Below are 22704 nucleotides of genomic sequence, written 5' to 3'. Positions count from 1 at the left end.
AGGTGCGATGATTTTAAGCACTAGTAAACTACTACTTATTTGTGAAATAGGTCTAAAAACAGAACAAAACTCAAATTCACCCATCATGTTTGATAGCTTCTGGAAGATTAACAATTCATATATAATATACACAATTTTATAACTGGGTAACTGTTGGACTACATCGGGACTTTCATTTCTAGCAGTGCCTCTATGCAGGGACCTGTGTGAAAACGCAGCGCTCAGTAAAATCACAACGTGGATGTAATATATAGAGAGAGCTTACGTACTTAAACACTAGGCAGACAAGTAAGAGTTTGAAGAAGCAGCTTCAAAACAGAACAGCTCTTACTCTCAAGGATTGTCACTCTAAGGGGAGCACTGAGGGGAAAATTCTTGCTCTGTACATTTCTCTTTTGTAGATTACGACTATGGTGTCTAGTACTTTGTGATTTAGCTCATCTGATGTTGTTAAATAAGAAAGGTAAATAACTGCTTATTTGTGAAATGCTGGCATTATCAAAACAGAGGACATTAAAATGACCATTTGCTTGCAACCAAGTCTTAGTTTTGACCTCCTAAGCATACATTAAATATTTGACTTTAAATATTGCAAAGTCAAAGCTAGTTGTGTACTTCTTTTTATTTTGTTTTTTCATTCTTAACTTTATAGAAGTCAGAAGCTACCCAGTTAAAATCGTCCATAAAAATGGGCAGGAAAAACAGGAAGAAACTGCAAATTCACTTTTCACCACACAGCGCAAAAATCATGGTCACAGCTTCATATTTAATGTGGAATCACTTTAAGTATACAATATTTCAAAAGATCCAGAAACTGGTTAAGAGATAGAAGCCAGTAGAACAAAAATACAGGAAATCCAAAATACATCTTTGACCTTTTTAATCCTAAAGTTTAGGGTCACGTGTCTGAATAGACAAGTATGCTTTATGAGGAAAAAAAACTTTGGTATGGAGTTGAACTAGCCACATGAATAGCACCTGTAGCTTTCGAAATAAATAGTAATGGCTAACTATACACCATGACAGCAAGACATTTTCCTCTTAAAAAAAAAAGAGTATAAGCAAACGCATGCATGGAAGCTAAGCGTCAAGGCTGGACAACAGAAACTAGTGTAATCTTTTTTTAAAGTAATTTTAAAGCACATGCTAATTTCTGCACTTTGATGCTGAAATTATTTAAGAAAACTTTCCTACAATGGGAAAGCTTTCCATTTCTTTACTAACCACTAATACCCATTCCTTTTTAAAAATTGCATTCTGATGCTCAAAGAATACTGTATTAAAATTTTTTTTAAAGATTTCCTCTATTTTCTAAAATATTGTATTTATATTCCACAGGCCCATGCTGTTAGCAACGAGTGTTGCAAAACAAAAATATCACTCTATTATAATTAGTTATTTGTTAAAAAGGTCAAAGACGAATTCGACCTCAAACTGGAACAAAAGTTGTTTTTTAATAAATGGCATCAGGAAAAAACACTTTTTAAAATGTCTGATACTCTCCTACAGCCATTGATAAAGCAGTTATAGGAATGTTAGTCTATGTTAATCTGTGTGTTTTTATGGGTTTGCAACAAAGCATAGTACACATTAAACAATGACCGAAACTTCAGTTTCCCGTGTATAATGAATTTTAGTCATTTAATAAATTTTAGTTTTTATTTGCGTATTCCACTGTAGTGCTGTGACAACAAATCACACCTGTGTACCAGAGCATACATCAACAGTATGATGTAATTTACTTACACCACAGCTATATTTAGCTTTTTGAAAGAGACATAAGCATACACTATGGCCACATGAAATAATTTTCTGGGTTTTTTCTTTGATAACCTTCACTTTGTCATTAATTCTTCACTTTTAAAATTTGAATTATTGAAAAAAATCACAGAAATTTTTTTACAGGAATAGCTTATAAGGAATAACCTCACAGGCACTGATATGACAAACATTTATTTTAAGGGCTGAGAGGCATTAGTATCACATCGACAAAGCTGACTGAAAAGAATGACTAACTTTGTCTAAATGGGAAATGCCCGCTTCTGCTTGTATCTCGAGAAAAGAAATTCAGAAAGTTATTTTTTGGCCTTGCTATGTCACAAAGTCAATCATACAAAGACTACGCATTTAACCTAAAATGATAGTTTTAAAAGCCCTTCTATTAAAAACAAAAACATCATGCAAACTTTGATCAATTATGCAGCTGCTTTAAAACTGTTGCAAGACCATACTGTATATATTAGCTTTTATACTGCTAATGCACAACTAACAGCAAACTTGATTAGATTAACACAAATTTGTCTTAATTACACCGTTATATCACACTAAGGAGACAAATGCCACAAGATTGGCAAAACATTTAATTCTGAGCACTCAAATGGCAGGATAATTGTGTTGTAACCCCTTCACGTTTAGAAAAAACATAATCCTGCAGTCTCACTTTACAAAAAAAAAAAAGTTCTGTAAAATATTAATTGGGAGGGGAACAGTTTATACCATCTAACACAAAGTAACTTATACAGCTAGTGTCAAAGGCAAACAAAAAAATCTTCTAAATAAAATGTCAAAATACACATAGCAACAGAAGCACAAATGCTGCATTAAATACAGTCAAGATAAGAAGACAACACACTTGTTAATAAAAAAAGACAAAAAAAGAAGAAAAGTTACTAAAGTTAGCAACACATTTAAAGAAAATGTCATGAGGGGAAAAAAACCTCAAACTTTTTTTTTTTTTCCAATGACAGTTTCCATTTGTAGTCTTTCCATCCATAATTTGTCTGATACAGCACATCCTTTAAAATGTTTAGAACCTTACAGAAGAGCTAGGCTGTTCTCTTCCAAACCTAACTCCCTAGGTGGTTTTGGATGTTTTAAACAGACATTATTATGAATGAAATAAAAGCAAGGCAACAAATGGACTTTTATCACCTTCAATCTTAGCACTGATGACAAATATTTTTAGAAGTTATCATAATCTTTTTTGTCTTTTTTTCCCTCTGCTTCAAATCCATCAACCCCATCACTGTCCCTTCTCCTTTTACGATTGTTATGGATGTTGAAGCGTTGATTCATCTGTGGTAACGGATCCATTCCCAAAACTTTGTGTATTTGACGGAATGCAAGGAGTCTCAGTGCAAACTGGAAAAAGCATAGAGAAAAGATATTTCTATTAGAAACAAATTTTAATTCTAAGGACTCTGTCAAACAGTCATTTAGCAAAGAGCATTAGTGGTTTAAGATGGTATCATCCTTACCTGTCTTGTCATCCACCTTCTTCCTTCCCCCACACTCAATACATTAGAATGTGCATGTCATACATTCACTGCCTCTGCACAAAATTCCAGCATCTGAGCTTAAAAATGATGTATGTGCATTTTAGCTGCTGGACTTGCACTGAAGCAGCCAAGACTTGTCACCTGTCTCATTCCACTGACTATTATGTGTTAGCAACCCTTGGCAAAAGGATCAAATGAACAGTTAGGAGTGGTAGTGTATTGAATGCAATGTAATTAATGTAATTCTAAATTTAATTAGGTACTACTGTAGATTGAGCACCTTTGTGTGTCAGTAGAGATGGAAGTGCAGTGGCCATGGTTCCAACCGCGGCAGAAGAATATGTTTATTTTAACGTGAAACAGAATATTACTCTCCATCCTCTTTTAATTGCCTAACTTAAGACTGATCCTCTGAAAGATTGGACTATATCCTACTGAAAATAAATGCTGTCAATTTTAGTTACTTCACAAAATTGTCCTTACCTGTGCACTTGAAGTAATATCCTCTCGTTGCTGATCTGTCATTACAGCAAGTGTATCATAAGGATCTTTCTCACATGGGTCCAGAAGGCCAGGACCACCTACAATAGTTAGGCTAATTAGTAGCATCTCTACCTTATTTTAACCAAGATTACAGATTTTACATTAGTCAAGCCTTAATACATAAGCACTAAACAAAGGCAACTTGCCTTTAAGGATGATTCCTGAAGATATACACTCAAAAACTCTTCTCAGTGCATCCCCAGGACTCTGTGGTCCAGTAGCGCTGCTGATTGCTTTTTCCACAAGCAACTCCATAGCCTAGACCAACAATAAGAAAATTCAGCCATTTTAAAAGCCCGATTAAAACAAAAAAAGCTGCTACTGTTATTTAACACAAAACTTCTGAAACAGGAATTTGAAGAACATTAAACATGATAGACCAATTTCAGTTAAAATGGAAAAAAATAATTTAGAAAGGTAAACACAGAGAAATTTAGTGCATGAGTAACACTGAGCACTGCGACTGATATGCCTCTTTCCACCACAAGTTGTAGAAATGTTTTGTAGAAGTATATACAGTAGTAGCCTACATATTCAGGCTGACAACACAGCATGAAACATGGTGGGTCATCTGAATCTGTCAGCCACACGAACAAACAGCAGCACATAGCAAGCATATCTAATGAAATGAATAGAATGTCACACAGAAATACGTTTTTTTTTACAAGTACAGAGCACTGAAAATTTAATGATCTTTTAATGTTCAATCTAAATAGTTAATAGTGCTTCAGGTCAACAAAACAAGCTTACTGCAAATTCTTCCCAGATATAGGCCAATACTACCAATATTTATATGTTTAAACACATGTAGAAAACCTTGCCAATAAACAGATTCTCTAAAACCTACATACCATTTCATATTAATTAAAATATTTCAATGATTAGCTATACTTTAAATACTGAATTTTTCAGTATTTCCATTGTTTATTTTTATTAAACACTTGCTATTTTTTTCAAAGAACTGTAAATGATATTTGCAGTAGTAAAGAATAGCTTTTCTTAGCTTTTCCAGCATTAAATGCATGGTTTCAATATCATCTCCTTGGTAAGTTTCTTAAACAAAAAAAAGGAGACTGTCTGAAAGATTTTTGTCTTTTGCAAAGTTTACATTTCTTCAAATGTTGTTTTTTACTTTTGTTTTTTAAGAGTATATGCCCATTCTGATGCATTCAAGGAACTGTAGGCAGTGTTTCAGTCCTTCATTAAGGATGCCCATTTCTTTCCATTTGAGATCCATTTAACTAATAAACCTCAAATCTCAAGCATGGCATTTCCACGCTCCCATTTTATTACTCAGGATCAAACGTCTGAGTTTCGCAAAGAGTAATTCATTTTCAAGCATGAAGCTGAATACAGCATGAAAGAAAAAAGGCCTCTTGTTTTTGTGTTTATTCAAATCTATTTCTTTTGGATCCTAATACAATACCTTAAAGTTCATAACTTATTCCTAGGAAGATGTGAATTATGATATCCTGATGTTCACATGCATGAAAGACCGGATTTCAAGTTAAAAATAAATAAATAAATAAATCAACCTTTAGTAATTGTTCCTTAAATCTTTAGAAACTTGACAAAATTCCTCTAAGTTACTTTCTAAGTGTGTAAGGAGGCTGGAATTGAGCCCTTTCAGAGAGAAGTTAGACACAGCTAGGCCTGATGCACTGCTTCATATATCTCTTCCCTTCTGAACCTGCCTTAGAGCAAGTAACGTGAGGAATGTGAACGGACGCTCCTTTTTCTTCATCCACATGGCTGTCTGGTAAAACATATCACTTCTCGAAACTATGCCTTGCACAGCATGTGCTTGAGTACGTATCTTCTTATTTTCCAGAGGGCTTTTACTCAGTGGAGAGGGCAGAGTTACAAAATACACAGTCTGAGATATGTGGCAACCTAGGCTCTCGCACTATTTGTTTTAGAGGCTGGTACCATGCAGAGAAGTCATCAGGATACTACTGAAAGAATGCTCTAAGGAATTAGGCAAGCAGAACCGGAAAAAACTATACTGCTGACTGACAGCATCTCTCAATACAACATCAACAATTCACAGTGCCTGATTAAGTAGTTTTCATCAGTTTCTGATCTGTCTATTCTAATATACTCGCAGCTCAGTAATCAGACTTGTGGAACACTTGCAAGTACAGCAACACTATGTGAAGGAATGAGTCAGCTGCAAGGAGTATCCCCGAGTTTTAATCCTGGTTCTATTCACTATTTGCTTTCCGTCCAGTTAGTCTCAGATTCACACCTAGAAAATCACCTGTTTCTCTCTCAGAACACAGATCTGTAACGTCAGCAATGTACATCCATACTACGTTCAGGAGCGGAACGGAAAAAGAAGATTCACACTAGAAGATTCATACGCACTATGTATGCATGAAGAGTGATTTCTGTATTCCTTAGAAGCTTTGGGTGATATACAGTCTATTACAGACTGAACAAACGGAACAGAAATTCAAAAAAAGTAACAACATTCTTCTCTTTGACCTTCCATATACAAACTTTATTTTGAATAGTTAAAGCTTTATTCTTGTTTTTTACACGTAAGATCTGATGAAAGTCAAGTACTACCTCTCAACACCACCTTCTGCAGTAAGGTCAACTTGGGGCTAAGGAATAAAGGCTGAGTCTGCCCCTACTCATTCATCTAACATATTCAGAGAAAGTACAGGGATAAATCAAATGGACTGTGTCCTTCTCCCTGCTGCAGTCAGGCATGATACTGGGACATTTATTTCTCTCTTGGGCATTGCAGCTATCCTCTAGCATCTGAAAGGCTGTCATACGTTGCAGCAGTTGTAAGGACGCTTTTCTAAAGGTATGCTGGGGTTTATTCTTTGGGAACTCAGAATCACGAAGGTAATGAAGAGGGCACTTAGGTACTTCTCCCTTCTTTTCAGTACACTGTGTCTTTCAGGAAATATAGCACAGAAACTGGCATTGTATGTTATGCATTTTAAATATTTAGAAATCAGAAGTGTAACTGTTCTACATTTTTTCCAGAAGCAATCAATAGTATTATCAGAAACAATTTAATAAAATTCTCTGCAAGCCTAATACACTTGGTAAAACTTATTTCTTATTCAAACACCAACTACCAAAATTGTCTTAGCAATGTTAGTGCTCTTCCTACCCAAACTGAAAAGTCTACATTGACAAGCAGCATGATGCAACAGGACTGGGTCTGTGAAAAAGTCAGTGTTGAGGACCTTACCACCACACTATACTTGTTTCAGAGTTTGCCTGGTCCCATGGACTGAACATCCATTCAATATTAGGAGCATGAGTTGTATTCCTGAAGAGTATCTTTTAGGATAGTCAATGCAAAAGGAATGCTCAGCCAGAAGAATTAAGAGTAGTGAACAGGGTCAACTCGGAGATCAGTTTCCAGGTGATGCAAATTAAAATGTTAATGCTGACACATTCACAGATTAGTATTGTGGTATTTCATCTTGCAGAAATAGCATCTTAATGACTGCAAGAATTACTGATGCTTTTTCTTTAAAGTAGCCTCTCTGTTATCACAGAGCTATCTAGGCATATTTCACACTTTTTTTTTTTTTTTTTGAAGTTTCAGCGGAGTCCGAGCAATTCAGGGGAGGTGGTTAGAAATAACTACATCCCCTCATATAAGGGAAAACGGGTTACAACATAAAATAAGGAAGCTGCCCACAAAGAATTTGAAAGGAAAAGACAATTCATTTGGAAAATAAATTCCAACTTTAAATGACAAAACCTTGGAAAATTAAATGAAATTGTTACAGGGAGTTTAGATCATTTGCTGGGTAAAGCCTACATTACTTCTTGAAAGGAGTCTTCACTTGAAAACTGTAGCAACACTTTCTAGTATTCTACTTGTAGTACTATGCGTTTTAAAAAGACGCATTCAAAATAATATTACTCACCCAGCTTGGAAAATCAGACCAAGTTGGAACTCGCTGACAGAGGTCACGAAGAATACGTATGATAATCACACAGGACTGCAGACCATTAGCTCTAGCCTTGAGAGCAATACAAAATCAAATTAATTAATCCCAGCACCTACAGCAAATAGGACTTGTTGAAAGACTAAAACACCACTGTTCAATGGAAGCTCAGATGCAAGATGGAAACAAATCATTCTACAACTTTATTCCATGAGCTGCCATTTACAGCAGTATTTTATTCAGGGTTAGTAATTTAAAGTGGTAGAAGTCAAAGTGCACAGGTTATACAAGAATAACATTTCTTGATCCCCTGTACACTTTGACCTATGTTCACTTGTAACAATAAATACAGTATCTTTCTATATTAGAAATAAAAAGGATAAAGTAAAAGGTCTAAGAAGTAGGTATAGAGACTGAAAGGTCAAGGAAATCTGTTTGGTTTCTTTATTGTGCCTTTGCCAGAATGCAAAGTCACTAAACCAAACAGTTGCTTCTCACCTTTCATTCCCTACACTTAATGCACTTAAAGAAATAGGAAAAAAGTCTTAAATCTAAACACAAAGCTTTAAACACATATTCCATTATTTAAAGCAAAGTTACTCTGCAGCCTTATGGAATATATAACAAATATACAACATATGATCACCCCAAGCGAGTCAAGCTTTCAACATCGCCTTCTCAATGACTGGAAAAAAAAATCATGTCAAATCAGCAATAACTGCATAAAGCAGTTCCTCCATACTCAACTTTCTACATTTAAATTTAGGGACCAGAAAAATATTAAGTATTATTAGCATGAACAACGCTGAGTGTTTTCACACAGTTAAACATTCATATTGCAACTGAACTAATCTCTCATAAGGCTACAAGAAGAAAGTAAAATGATGTTCCGAACCTGGAACCACTTAGCGTGGCGTAGAGCAGCCAGAGCGTCAAGGCATTTTTGCCTGTCCAAGACGTCCGGTGGGTCTTTCACCATACCCGAGGTTACATCTAAAATGGATTGAATTGGCAAAATGCAGTGAGGAATGGGTGTTTGACCAGGTAAGCAAGACACTTCCTTAAAGTAGCTTCAGTGTCACACATGCCATTTAAAGCTTAATAACCCTTGACCAACAAATGTAAGAGTTCAGTAACATCCATTTAATTAATATTAGGGCATCAATCCAGTATGAAGAGTAAGAGCATAATATGCTTTAGCTCTCAGAATATTTTCAAATGCTTTGCAGATTATGCAATACTTAGTACTTCTTTATTTAAGCTAACATTGGAAAAATACATTTCCCCTAAAATTAAATACTGAAGGAAGGATGGTTGGACACAGTGCACCAGCACAGAGAACACAAGACAGAAGGAACACAAAAATCCACTTTAACCAAGTAGAAACATTTAAGCTTAGTTTGCTGTAAATTTGAATGGTCATGTGTTATTTAGTTTATCTTTTTAAGACTAAGTATGACAAATCTTAAAAGCGCTCAATGTTTAGTAGTGGTGTTATTTTTGTCATAATTTAATCTTAAAATGGAAACGATTTTGCTTTAAAAACTGACTAAAGGAATGCGAAATGCTCTTCAGTATTACAGTTCTATAACCTCATAATGCCGTATCTCTTAACTTGTATAAATAAATTCCTCAACCCATGATATCTGTGGTCCAACAGTACTTAGGATGCAAAAGAAAGTTGTGAAAAGGGACCATTTTATTTAAGATTCAGCATGAAAAGGGAAAGCAAGGAATAGTTTAAAAATAAAGCAGAATGTCTGAAAGTAAGAAAATATACTAGACCTTGTATATCTAAACGTTCGAAAAAGGACTGAAGACAGACACCAAACTGATTGTTACGTTACACCTAAATGGCCCTTTTGGAAGTGGTTTAATCAATGAATGGGTACCGCTGAACAACCTGAAATAGTACCTTCAGGCACTTAAAAATGCATTATTGGGATATAACTGCAGCGATCAGCTTTAAAAATTCTTTGTTTGTTATTTACGGAAATGCCTATTGTGACTAGTAACAAAGTATATTGGCAGCATAATAGGTGAGGCACTAGATTAAGAGAAACAAACAGAAAACCTCACACAATGGTGCTCATCGCACAGTAGTGGGCTAATGAAGCAACTGCAGTTGAAATGCAAATCAAGATAAGTCAGAGAATCAAACTTCTTAAAAGTATACTGAGACTTATGGAACACACCAACAAGGAGCAGCCTTCAAGAATGCTGCAGGAAAAAAGCTCTGAAACTACCTATTTATGCACATATATAAAATAAATAAATCAAAGGAGGGTATACCAAGAGCTAAAAAGCTATAAACAAACATGGTGCTGTAACTTTGTAGTATAATGACTAAATTTAATCTGAAGTACTACACTCAGATTTGTGCATTTTTATTTAATAAGGATATTTTTATTGCTCTGCATAGGGCTAAAAAAAGGGAGTATTTCAAAATACAAATCAAGCTGAGAAGAACGTAAATAACATCTTCTCACATAGATACTCAAAATAATAATCTATTTGTTAAAGTGGAATGAAGAAAAACTGCACTAACAAGGAATTTACAGAGCAAATGGAGACATTTAAAGTGGTATTTCATCCAAAAAATAACAGACCTATACAAGAGAGGTGCCAGGTAAGATAACTGATGAAACAAGTACAACTTGGATGTAAGAGACAAGGAATACATTTAGAGAAAACCCACAGTAGGAATACAGTGGTAAAGCAAGGCTGAGAAATTTAAAATAAAAACATGGGTTTGTTGGGCCTAGTAGCCTAATCAATTATTTACGTTCTTCTGAAAACTAATATGCAAATAGGTGACAATGCGCAATCTTTTAGCACAGTAATTTGCTACATGACTTGAGACTCCAATTACTTGATTACTAGCTCTGAAAACCTTCAATTTGGAAAATAATTTTACTACAGAACAATTACATTTTAAGTGCACAGAAGACAATCTTACTCAGTGCTGGAAACGTAGATCTGAAACGTGCTATTAATTATATGAATAACCTTGAAACTTAAAAAATACTGTGAAAGTAGGAAGTTGCCAAGGCACCTATTGCACTGAGAATAAATTGACTAAAAATTTATTAAGGAAATTCTTGTGTGTAATCTGTGGATTTTTGCATCTGTTTCACATTTCAGGATTAACCCCTTAAAGACTATTAAACTAAATGCAAACTCCTAACCTACAACCCTTTTAAGCTAAGACAAAAACTAAATTGATTTACAAAATTCAAGTGCAAATTCTTAGCCTATATTACTTAACTTATTGCTAGCCTAAATATAAGGGGTTAATCTTCAGTTAGACATGCTGTGTCCACACTACTTCTTCATTAAAAGTTAACAGGTATATCAATTTTGTTAAGTTTTATTACATGAAATACATATTACCCAGTCAAGTATTTCATAACTAGTGTGAACACTGCTTAATTCTAGGAGAGAGACAAAGACGGAAAGAGAAAAAAAAAAAACAAACACAAAGTAACAGTAGATGCTAGGACTATGCATCCAAACCCCCTCCTTTGTAAAGCATGGCAGGTGTGACACTGAGCTTTAGAAAACCTTGGTCAAAAATCCTTCCGATGTCTTGGCAGCAACCCCTGACAGGAATCAAGTCCCTCTGCTAGAAGGCTTTGGACCGGGGCTGTTAGCTAAGGATAAAAAAAACACACGCGCACACATATATGTGTTTATAAATATATACATTGTGTTTTGCTGAAGGAAGGATTCCACAGCAGGGGTTAGAGCACTTTGAATATATCAGATTCAGGAAACTGTCAAACGCACAATACTGTAAGAAACAGTAGCTATGCGGTTAACAATTTTATTTTACACTGTATTTTTAGCCTTTTATAATGTAATGGTCTTATTTCACATCAAACTTGATACTACTCCACGTGCAAGTCTCAGTCTCATCTTTACTCAAACTGGTTCTTCCGGTAAAGCCTTCCTTATCACCTGAACTAGCTCCCCAAGCGAGCTACAAAAAACAAACTTTAAACCATTGTAAGACACAGAGCATTAGAAGCTGCAGTAAGAAAAACCACAAACCCATACTGTTACTTGGCAGCAAATAAGCATAATAAAGCCTTCTTTCCTGCAATAATTTGCAGTTCAGTCATCTATTTTCCTCTAGTTTCAAAAGTGAAGTTTTCTGCACATCCATTTTATACTGCTCAGTGTCTTGAAGAGAAATCTAATCTGATTTTGCTTGCCCAAAGGCAGTACTGTGTTCAGCAGTGAATAAATTCAGAATGTATCATTTTAACTCAAGTGTGGGTCAGACAAAAATACAGATTTGTTTCCTTTAGGAGGCTTAAATTAAGGGATCGATTGTAGGCATTTAAAATTTATTTTCACTCCCTATTATAGAATTTTAGGCCAGAAACAATCTTATTGCAATTGAGTACTGCAGCAGGAATCAATATTGCACTTTTGCACAGTATATAAAGAAATGCACGTTATGTTTAAAGTTAACTTCACTTAATGGTTAATCTAATTCAATAATCAAAGCTGTTACGTTAACGTATTCCTTACAACTTTATGTGATATACTAAGTCTGATTCAGCACAGACAAACCAAGGTCATGTTACACTCATTTTCATCAAAAAACAAGTAGAATTGGTTGGGTGTGACAGTACATGTACAAAGTGTTTATAGCTAGGAATGATACACACAGCTTAAAAATCATGTATAGAGCACTCTTGAAGACTTTTCAGAAGTCATCCAAACTAGAGAATACATCTCAAAATTTTGCTTTCTGATTATGTAGGACGACTCTGGCAACAGCGTGCTTATGATGCACTAGTCACAGCTACAGAATGTTTACTAAAGCAATATAAAATCTCAAGTATTTTAGAGGACATGTAATGATGAGATGAAATAAATAAAAAAAAATCTGTGGCTTATATAAATACGTATATACACAAGCACATGTATACATACACACATACAAATTTTTCAACCTGCACAATAAGAAGCCTCAGATTTCCTATTTATAGGTTTATAGTCAAACACCAGAACCCTGTTTGCCATGTTCTCTTTCAACTACGAAAATACAGAATTAAAAGGAAACAAAAGTTAATTTTATCTGACCCATAAACGAAAAGAACCAATGTACTGCAGACATTAATCATGCTTGTTGGCTTAAAAGCTTTTGGAGCTTTGAAAGTGTTACAGAATAGACCCTAAAGCAACACTGCTGGCACCAGAGAAATTGCATACTTCAGGAATGCAAATTGATTTATAAGCACCACCTTCTGCTTCAGCTCAATGACAAAGTCATTTCTCATTGTACTATTCTGAGTTTGCCAGTTGGATAGAATAGTGATTGTAATACCACGAGCCTAAATATACTAAAAAAGCACTCCAGACCAAAGAGCAACCTCAGAGAGCTGGAAAAAATCCCGTTGTCTTTTAAAAGTCAGAAGCACTGGTACCATCAAAAGTATTATACAAGTGCATTTTAAGTGGGACTGCCACTTGAAATGTGCAAATGATAATAACGCTGATCCAGTGTTAACCCAAAAAACCTGTGATTTGGTTTTCTAAAAGTACACAGTCTTTCTCTTAGGGCATGACTGCTCTAGAAAGCCAGTTTACAGCCACTTGCTGTAAAATTTTCCACATAATTTTATAAGAGGGGAAAAAATAATTTGTACCTTTTCCAGAAAGCTGAGGTTGGACATAAAAGTAGAATTAAAAAAAAAAAATACATAAATGCATCATATAAGCATTTATTTTAATCAACTGTGCTCTACCGAGACTGGCTGCTGAAAAACAAGGTTTCCATCAAATAAGTAAGTTGTGCCAGCATGTTGCCTTCCAGGACTTAATGCCATCTTAAGCAGAATAGATAAATGTACAAAAACAGGTAAGAAAGAAGCAACATCTTTAACAACTTCCCAACCTCCATCCCTCATGTTCTCCTCCCGAATGACTGGAGATGTCAGTGTGATAGTAACTTGCATTTTGGGTTCCACACATGAATTTAGAATTATTGCTGCTTCTGGTACTGCACACTTGATATCATATTTCTCAGGGCTTATTACCTAAATATTGAGAAACAAATTTTTATTAGCATTTGGTCAAGAACAGCATAGAAAAGAAAACTGTTTTGAACCTAGTCTTTCTAGCAGAAAGACAGAAATGCAATATAAGTACACGAAGCGGACACTTTATTCTAAATTGCAGTACAGCAATTACAATCTATATAGACTTACATACTACTTCCAAATCATTAATGAAAATACATAGTAGTGACCAAGCATGTAAAAGGAAAAAAATTACCCAGAAAGGAAATTCATACACAAACAAAATTAAGTAACTGGAATCTTGACAGTGTTTCAGGTAAAGAAAACCCTCAGAGCCACTTGAAACGTCAGCTGGATATGTTTCTCATTGCAACACAGGAGCCTTTAAAAAGCAAGGGAGCTGCAGTGATTCTTCTCTTTCCAACTCTCAGTTACAGGGTATTGCCAAGTACATTCTATCTTTGATTGTCACAACACGCTCCAATGAGAACAAAGGGCAAGTTAAATACCAGAGGATAACGCAAGAGTAACACGGCAGTTATTCTGAGCTGCTTCTTAAAACTAGATTCAGTAGTTCCAAATACCCTCAAGAGAAAGCTGCAGGCACCTCTGTCACCTCTTTCCACAAAATAGAGGGCCAAGTGACTTCTCCATAAAGCCAGATGAAGGTGTGCACTTTTTAAATTTTCTTTTGCTTTGATACTTTGAACAAGAGTAAAACTAATACTATTTTCTAATTAATCTGTGTCTGCTAATGGTTCTACCATGCCACTGATTTTGCCAAGCATTTTACCAGACAAAGATAGTAACAAGATAGTGATGGTATGGCAAAACTTTGTAATAATGGTAGACAGGCTTCGTATACTAGGGAGTAATGGAGCAAACAATATTATTTACTTTCATTTACTGTGGAAATATAACAAACGTTTTACATGAATTCAACGGAATGGTCTAAGACTGCATATACTTTTTTATTTTTTATTTTTTAAAAAGAATGCCAAATTTAAAAAATTACAAGTCTTGCTTCATTAACTTAATAGTGGAACTATCAAGCGCTAACATGTACAAACTGGAAACCAGATGTAAGTACATAGAGACTGGCATTAACAGAGTAGTGACCTTCAGTCAGTGAGTCTCCTGATACTGCTGCAACAATACACAAATTACCTCAGTCTCTGGTTGTAACTGCTTGGACAAAAGAAGGTACTGCTCGTGCCAACTCCTATTTCCAGATTAAATGAAATCTATTCAGTGGCAACTGATAACAAACCACTAGCACAAACACCTACACACTTGTGAACTTGATCCCGTTTCCACACAATACAAAGAGAGCAAAACATGTAGCATGGTCACTGAATTCAGATGGAAGCACTCAGAAAATGAAAACAAACGTACCAACCTGAACTATGAAACATAGTAGAGTCAGCCCTGCAGATGTCTGACTTTAGGACAGATTTTTACAATATCTTTGTAAAAATCTAAATTCAAAATTTAAACTTTACTTACTGCAAGTTGTTTGGGAAGACTTTCCGCAATACGACTGAGTAATGTCTTTGAAGGCTTCTCAGCACATAACAAAACAAGATTGACGTTTCTGTCTCCACGGAGTAGCAAACCTTTAGCCAAAACGCCTACCCGTAAAACTCCTTTCAAAGCTCTGTGAAATGAATTATAGTTAAAAGTTACATTTAAAACATAAGAAAATTTAAAAATAAATCTGAAGATCAAGAAATGAAATAAAACAGAGTATTCCACATACTCTTGAGGCCAGTGACGTATGCCATATCAAAAGCTGAAGAGAACAGAATCTCTGAAAGCACTGAGGATGGTACAAGCAAAAATATGAGATGACTTCAGACACAAAAAGATGAAAATTCTTAAAAAAAAAAAAAATATATATATACATATATATATATACCTGTCTTTACTGCCATCTTTTTTATCATCTCCCTCTTTGCTCTTGTTTTTTTCATGGTCAGTCATGTTGTCAGAAACAAGCTTCAAAGCACGCTCAGTAATAGAAACAATTTTTTGGACTGCTTGAAGTTCCTCCTCTGTTGGATATATTGCTGCATGTTTGGTCATCACATAGCGGTCATCAGAGGAGTCTGGGCGGCGTAGAGGCTAAATGGAGAAAAAGTTTATTTCTGAAATCTGTGTATACTTGGAAGTTCACAGAAGATATGTGACCTAAAACCAAACATTGTGGCTTAACAACAGATATTCAAAACTCAAATCATTTAAATGTAACAAAACACAAACTGAAGCGTCCTTAGTAACTTAACGCTTGGTCACAAACAATCACATCTGAAGAAACACGAAGTGTGTCAAAATCAAATGACCAAGTGCCAAGATCAGGAGTGTGTTGTCCCCCCTTGGCATAAATACATACAATCTTTCTGTTTATTGGGAAATAGCTGCATCCTTATTCGTTGATGCAAAATAAAGTATCCATAATTGCTTTCATAGAATCACAGAACAATTCAGGTAGGAAGGGACCTCAGGAGGTCTCTTTTCCAACCTTCTGTGCAAAGCAGGGTCAGCTATGAAACCAGACCAGGTTGCTCAGGGCTTTATCCAGTCAGGTCTTGAAAACCTCCAAAGAGGGAGACCCGACCACCTCTCTGGTACAACCAGCGTCCAATGTTTCTGTCATCATGGTGAAAAAGTTATTTCTTGTATCCAGTCTGAATCCCTCTTGTTTCAGTTTAAGACAGCTATATCTCACCCTCTCACCATTTAGCACTATAAAGACTCTGACTCCATCTTTGTAAGCCATTGGTTTTTCGAAGGCTGCTAGGTTCCCTTGAAGACATCTCTTCTGCAGGCTGAACCAGCCCAGATCCCTCAGCCTTTCCTTTCATGGCATCTGCTCCTGACCATCCTGGTGGCCTATGTTGAACCCACTCTTGTTTAGTCAATGTCTTTATCGTACTGGGGAGCCCAAAACCAGATGCAGTATTTTCGATGGGGTCTAGTAAGTACTATCACCTCCCTCCATCTACTGACAACCTTCCTGTTAATACAGCCCAAGATGCTGTTGGCCTTCTTTGCTGCTAGGGCATACTGCTGGCTCACATTCAGCTTTTTGTCCAGCAAGGTCCCCACATCCTTTTCAGGAGAGCTGCTCCCCAGCCTGTCAGTCCTCAGCCTGTATCAGTGCAAAGAGTTCTTCCATCCCAGGGGCAGCAATCTGCATTTGTCCTTGATGAATTCCATAAGGTTCCTGTTGCCTGCTCTTCTGGCCTTGCCTAGGTCCCTCTGGAGAGTAGCCCTGCCCTCAAGTGTACTGACTGGTCCCCCCAGTTTGATGCCAACTGCAAACTTGGTAAGTGTGTTCTCCATTGCCTCTGCCAGCTCACTGAGATTATGTTAAACAGGACAGGTCCTAGGACAGACCCCTGTGGGAGTCTACTTGTTACTCACCTCAAGGCAGAGTATGACTCAGTACCCACCCTCCTCTCAGACTAACCATCCAATCATTTTTTTTACCCATCCAGTTGTCCACAATTAAGAAAATAATGTATATGCAATTAACTAAAAAGATCTAGTACACAATTACACAGAGTGACTTATACTGATTCTTCTGCAATACTAGTCCTCAACACATCCTTTACTCCCCGTCTTATAAGTGGACTTAAAAGGAAAGACAAGTCCACCTATACAGTTTCACTAGCACATAACATTTTCATCTTTCCAAATCCTTTATTAAAAAACCCTGAAGACAACTCAGGCAGCACTGAATAAGTTATACTCCTTAACTGTGCCTCCTGATAAGTAGGCTTTTAAGTTTTCAAGATAAGAAACTCACAGCTGGTCCTTGGGGCTGAGGAGGCATTCCTGGTCTAACACCCAGCAAGCCTAGAGGTCCTGGAGGACCATGAGGATATCCTCCATCTGGTATTCTGCGACGGTCATCCCAGTGATGCTGCTCTTCCTCCATTCTCCTCCAGTACATGTCCTCTTCATATCGTCTAAAGAGCATAAACCAAAGAGTTCTCTTTACACAACAGTTATTTCCAAGCGTTCTGAATGAATTTTTTGATGTTCTTCATTAACTCATTTCTAGTAGTCATGACTAAATACCAGAAAACTCCACAGAGTAAGCAAAATGAATAGCTATTTTGAAAGTAAGCCTGTATTTATAGTCAAGTAATTTTATTACGTGTACATTCCTAACAGGGACTGAATACTAGCAAACAAAAAAATCCCAAACAGAGGGGTTATGATGACCTGATTTAAAAAAAAAAAAAAAAAAAAAAGACAGTAGAAAGTTCCTGCAACAAGCACTCAAAAGAAATAATCCCAGGAGCAGAGGTGATTTAGATACTCTGACTGCAGCTTTGTCTCATTTATTGATAAAACAACATGCATTACCTCATTTCCATCCTCCAGCGTTCTTCCTCTTCTCGCCTTCTCCAATATTCTTCTTTCTGCATCTGTTTCCTCATTTTTTCTTCTTGAATTTTTCTTGCTCGAATACTGGGCTTTACTTCTACTTGTAAGTCTGGATTTACTTTTTTCTAGTTCAGAAATATAATGAATGAAATGTTAGTTTTCCTCCTCACATCATCAGCACACTGAAGTTTTCTGACATGCTTAATGAACACAAGTAGCTTACAATAAAATTGAGAGGAGTAAAACTGCATTTTAAAATTGCATTGAATGAGTAGCTGAAGAAAAAGGATTTTAGAGTTAAGAAATAACAAATACAAATATATACAAATTGCATAAATGCCCTCTTCACCTATATCAGAACACAGTAATTTAAAACAAAACGTTACATAAAACATTAATTAGTTTGCTGTTAATTCTGTAGCAGAAACCCTATTCTATAGCCTGAAAAAACATTTTATTTTAACTGCAAGGTACTTCCTGATGTCCTTTTCCTCAAGGGTCCCTTGTACATGGGCAGAAACACTGAGCTACTGAATATATCTATCTGGTAATTTTCTCTCCTTCCAAGCTCTTCATCATTATGCAGGCCTCCTGCACCTCTTCTGACCAGAAAAGTTTCTTCTTAAATAATCCTACAATAATCAAAACGCGCACTGCATGTTGGTACAGCTGTCTCTCCAATCATGACCGATAAACCTGCAACACATGGTTTTCAAAGGTCTCCAAAAAGGGCCTATGTGGTGTCTCCCAAGAACATTCGGCACCAGTATTTCATACTGCTTGAAATTCATGGTAAACGACATAGTAGAAACTACTGTTACTTGCGTATGCTGTACCACAATGTACAATGTTCAAAACGTTCAATTAAAAACATCAAATAAATCACTGTTTCATAGTCAGTATTAGTTCTTTAAGGAGTATACTCAAAAAAACCCCAAAACACCCCACAACCAACCAGCAGGTAAATATTTCTCTACTTTTTTTTTTTTTTTTTTTTTTAAATATACTGTTAGGCCAGAGTACCTTCTTTTAACTAGTCTTTAAATATAATGCAAGAGCATAATTAGTCAGCTCACATCTGGTAGTTTTTCAAATAAAAGCACTGTTAGCGTTTCTACTAACTTTATACTGCAGTCTGTGCCGCCTCCCTTTTAAATGCATCTCCTTGGCATTAGGATCATTAAAACTGCATTCACAAAGCTTGCAGTGAAAGCGGATCACCTTTCCTTCATCATTTCGTACCTGGAAAATAAAGTTATAACACATTTGGCTTCCCCCCCGCCAAAGTTGACATACAAATGAATCTAGTTCAATGACTCTGAATAACGTCCTATTCATCTAAAAACACGCTAAAAACTTCATGCAGTAATTAAATTAAAGCAGTTTCAAATAAGAACTTCCAATGCTGTCAGAGACCCCACTGTGTTATGTAACAGAGTTCTTCCATTCCAAAGAACACACAGCTTTAAACTGCAATATGAACATACTGAATTACAGCTAATGCTTACAAACCTGCAAATGATGAAAAACTTATATTAGATTCTGATCCTTCAGCCTTCATCCACATATCTCAAATGACCCACGTGAAGATGCCCAATTGAGTTCAGAAGAAACACATACAATATAAAAAAGCGCAAATATGCACAAGTCTTTGAAAGGTCAACACCTTATTTCACATTCCCCATGAACAAATTATCACCAAGCTGGTTAAAAAATAATACACATTTTCATATTAATACCTCCTCCACATAATCATGGCCCACTGGCTGGACATCACTTTGCAAGGCAGCAAGAGTTGTGGGAGTCACTGGTTCAGATGCTGTGTCTGGTTTTACTTCCTGTGTTTGTACTGCAGCAGCAGGAGTTGTTTTAACAGTTTCAGCTGATTTCATTTCTTCTAGTTTACTTCCTGTTGTCTGAAGCTTATTACCACCTACAAATCAAAGAGTTTAAATTGTTAATTTCATTTAACGAGGATATGATTGCACATAATGTGCACACTGAAGACTTTATTTGCACGTATCAATTGTTCGGACTAAAGCGTTACTGTTCTTTTAAAACTAGGTACAATTTAAACACATTCAAATACGTTTAAACAGTTTTTTTTGTTTAAGTTTTACTACATTCAAATTATTCAAATACTTGATACTAGTTCTTGATTTTAGCAAGAAAAACTTTACTGTTTTATGCTATTGTGATTTTTATCATTCATTTTTGTGCTTTTTCCGAAGAAACAGAACTGAAAAGAAACAACTCAGAAGAGATACTTTAATAATTTTCTTTTTATCACTGGATAATTTTTTTTTGGAAGAGGATCCAAAAAAATATTTCAAAACCATATAACGCTTGCATTAACAAAGGTACTATGTCCCCAGTGCTGTAAATGCATAAGTTTTTTCTTCAAGAGCATAACGGCTTATTTTGGAACAGCTGCTTCCCATCTCTAGATATCTATCACGCTCATTTCAAAAGTGATTCTCACTGTTGCAAGGATGTTTCAGCTGCCCAGTTACCAGCTGCCAATCTGCTGCAGACTACCTTAATCCAGGCTGTAAACTGAAATTAGAACCAACTGGACTGTAAATGTCAGTACTGCAGAAGCTACTGCATAAGAAACTGAGATTCTCTTATGAAGGAGGGAGAAGCCTCCAAGAGAGGTCAGGTGGAAAAAACAGGGCAGAAAACACCAGTTGTAAAGCAAAGCTCTTACATACATTCTTATTTTCAGCTATTAGTAATTCTCTTAAACACAGAAGAGTTACTCATGCATAAAGTTAACTAAACACATTTGTATTTGCTGCACTAAGATCTTAAAAAGTTATAGAATAGGTTAGGTTTCAAAATAAAGACTGACTTCTGTACTTGCCAACAAAGTTTATTTTCGGTGTAGATATTTTCTTTACAGGTATATTAGCAGCAGATGAAGATGTTTTGTTGTTGGACGCCGTGTTAAGTGGTGTGTTTGCCGTGGGAGTAAGAATTTTCACTGCAGAGGATGCAACAGAGGAGTTCACAGTACTGCTGCTAGTTGCTATATTTGAAGCAGAGGCAGTTGGTTTGGAAGCAGATGTGGATGTTGAGGAAGTAGCCTGGGTAACCACATTTGGTTCAGTTGAAGGAATGGGTTTGCCAAGTTTTGTATGCAATTTTACTACCTGTAAGAATAAAGAGAAGTTCAAAATATGATCTCCCTGGGACAACTATAAAAAACTATCTTGTTATACTTTATGGAAACTAAACACAAAAATCAGTTATCGTTTCTTTACGAAAAGTGATCAGGCAGAAAAAAGCGGACATGTAATACTTTTTGTCACCTGTAATACGTAAATAGCTGGATAATCTTTGACATTTATTTCAGATTACTTATTCCCGCTAGAAATTCAGGTATTTATGCCAGAAGCTGCATAGATGAGAACAGAAAACCAACGAATTGATAAGCCAGCAAAACCCAAAGAAGGATTCTGCTCAAACTGTTTCAAATGAGTGTTTTGTTCCCTGGTTGCTTTTTCCTCTCCCCCTAAAAAGTAAGTAGTATGTTAAACTATTTTGGTTCCAAATATTGTTTGTAAACAAGAGTGATGCAATTAAGATTCAACAACACTGTCTCATTTGAATACTACGTTTTGAAAATCTGCATACCGAAAGAATTTGTGGGTTAGCTAGCAAAACTGAAAAGAGATTCCTCAGAAAAAGGTTTTGTTTCATTTTGGTTTTGTTTGTTTGTTTTTAAAGCAGGTGAAGGAGGAGTCGAGAGGTGTATTTCAGAGCTCTTTAATACCCGACAGAAAGCAAAAAGAAGCATGCTTATTCTTAAAAATAATAAGCAGAAGCCTTTTCAAAATATGCTTAGGACAGGAAAACATTTCATTTTGCTGACAGCTGCCACCACCTGGAACGCATGCAGTCCATAAGAATGAAACATGCAAAACGAAAATTAAAGATTGGGATAGGTATGAAAGTAGCAATAAAAAAATACAAATCTGCTAGACATGCCCTTAAAGCAAACACACACATACACAATCATAATATGCACACAACTGTAGACATACTCTTACTTTTTTTTTTTTTTAATTTTGTGCCTCTCATTGGAATACAGACATATTAATGTCAGGTAATACTCTGAATTTAAGTTTAAGCAACTCTTCAAAATAACTCTTTTTTGAGTAAAACGCACAAGACTCTTCAGAGCGTACAGAAGTAATAGAGTCCTTTGTGATTTCGTTTTTATGCAGATGAAAACCTAAATTAGCAAGTGTTAGCAATTATCTGTAAGGAAGAGAAAGCTATATCCACATATATTGGGATAATAAAGAACTATTAAAATTTACAAACAATGGTTTAATAATACACATATGAGTTGCTAGGCATTACCCAAAAATTTAACGGCTCAAATTATTTGTGGAAGAAAAAACACTAGATGAGGTGCATACTTCAGTCTTCTGACACAAAAGCAAGCTGTGGCAGAGTTCATTCGGTAATGCAACTGCAGAACACATCATGCAGTTTTTCTGTCCCTTGGCACTG

The 22704-nt window shown here is 35.9% G+C and overlaps 1 protein-coding gene across 4 annotated transcripts in view; it reads right to left on the bottom strand.

The window, feature by feature from the left end:
* Positions 1-746: 746 nt before the first annotated feature.
* The window catches only part of LOC104147815 (zinc finger RNA-binding protein), a 41293-nt gene continuing 19335 nt past the window's right edge, over positions 747-22704 (bottom strand). Inside the window, exons 8-20 of one of the 4 annotated variants that reach the window (XM_068925016.1) lie at positions 21035-21335; positions 19920-20113; positions 19303-19422; positions 18160-18305; positions 17594-17756; positions 15701-15906; positions 15289-15439; positions 13659-13800; positions 8643-8740; positions 7727-7822; positions 3968-4079; positions 3762-3859; positions 747-3141 (exon numbers count right to left, since the gene is read on the bottom strand). In XM_068925016.1, the coding sequence (XP_068781117.1) occupies positions 2962-3141; positions 3762-3859; positions 3968-4079; positions 7727-7822; positions 8643-8740; positions 13659-13800; positions 15289-15439; positions 15701-15906; positions 17594-17756; positions 18160-18305; positions 19303-19422; positions 19920-20113; positions 21035-21335 (2007 nt within the window). In that variant the 3' untranslated portion in view covers positions 747-2961. The remainder of the gene's footprint in view (positions 3142-3761; positions 3860-3967; positions 4080-7726; positions 7823-8642; positions 8741-13658; positions 13801-15288; positions 15440-15700; positions 15907-17593; positions 17757-18159; positions 18306-19302; positions 19423-19919; positions 20114-21034; positions 21336-22704) is intronic. The other 3 variants (XM_068925017.1, XR_011137334.1, XR_011137335.1) reach the window with 3 other exon arrangements.

The sequence above is a fragment of the Struthio camelus genome, chromosome W (assembly GCF_040807025.1).
Source record: "Struthio camelus isolate bStrCam1 chromosome W, bStrCam1.hap1, whole genome shotgun sequence".
In the NCBI taxonomy this organism is placed as follows: domain Eukaryota; kingdom Metazoa; phylum Chordata; class Aves; order Struthioniformes; family Struthionidae; genus Struthio; species Struthio camelus.
Note: the sequence above shows the minus strand (reverse complement) of the source record. Positions and strands in the feature narration are given on the sequence as shown.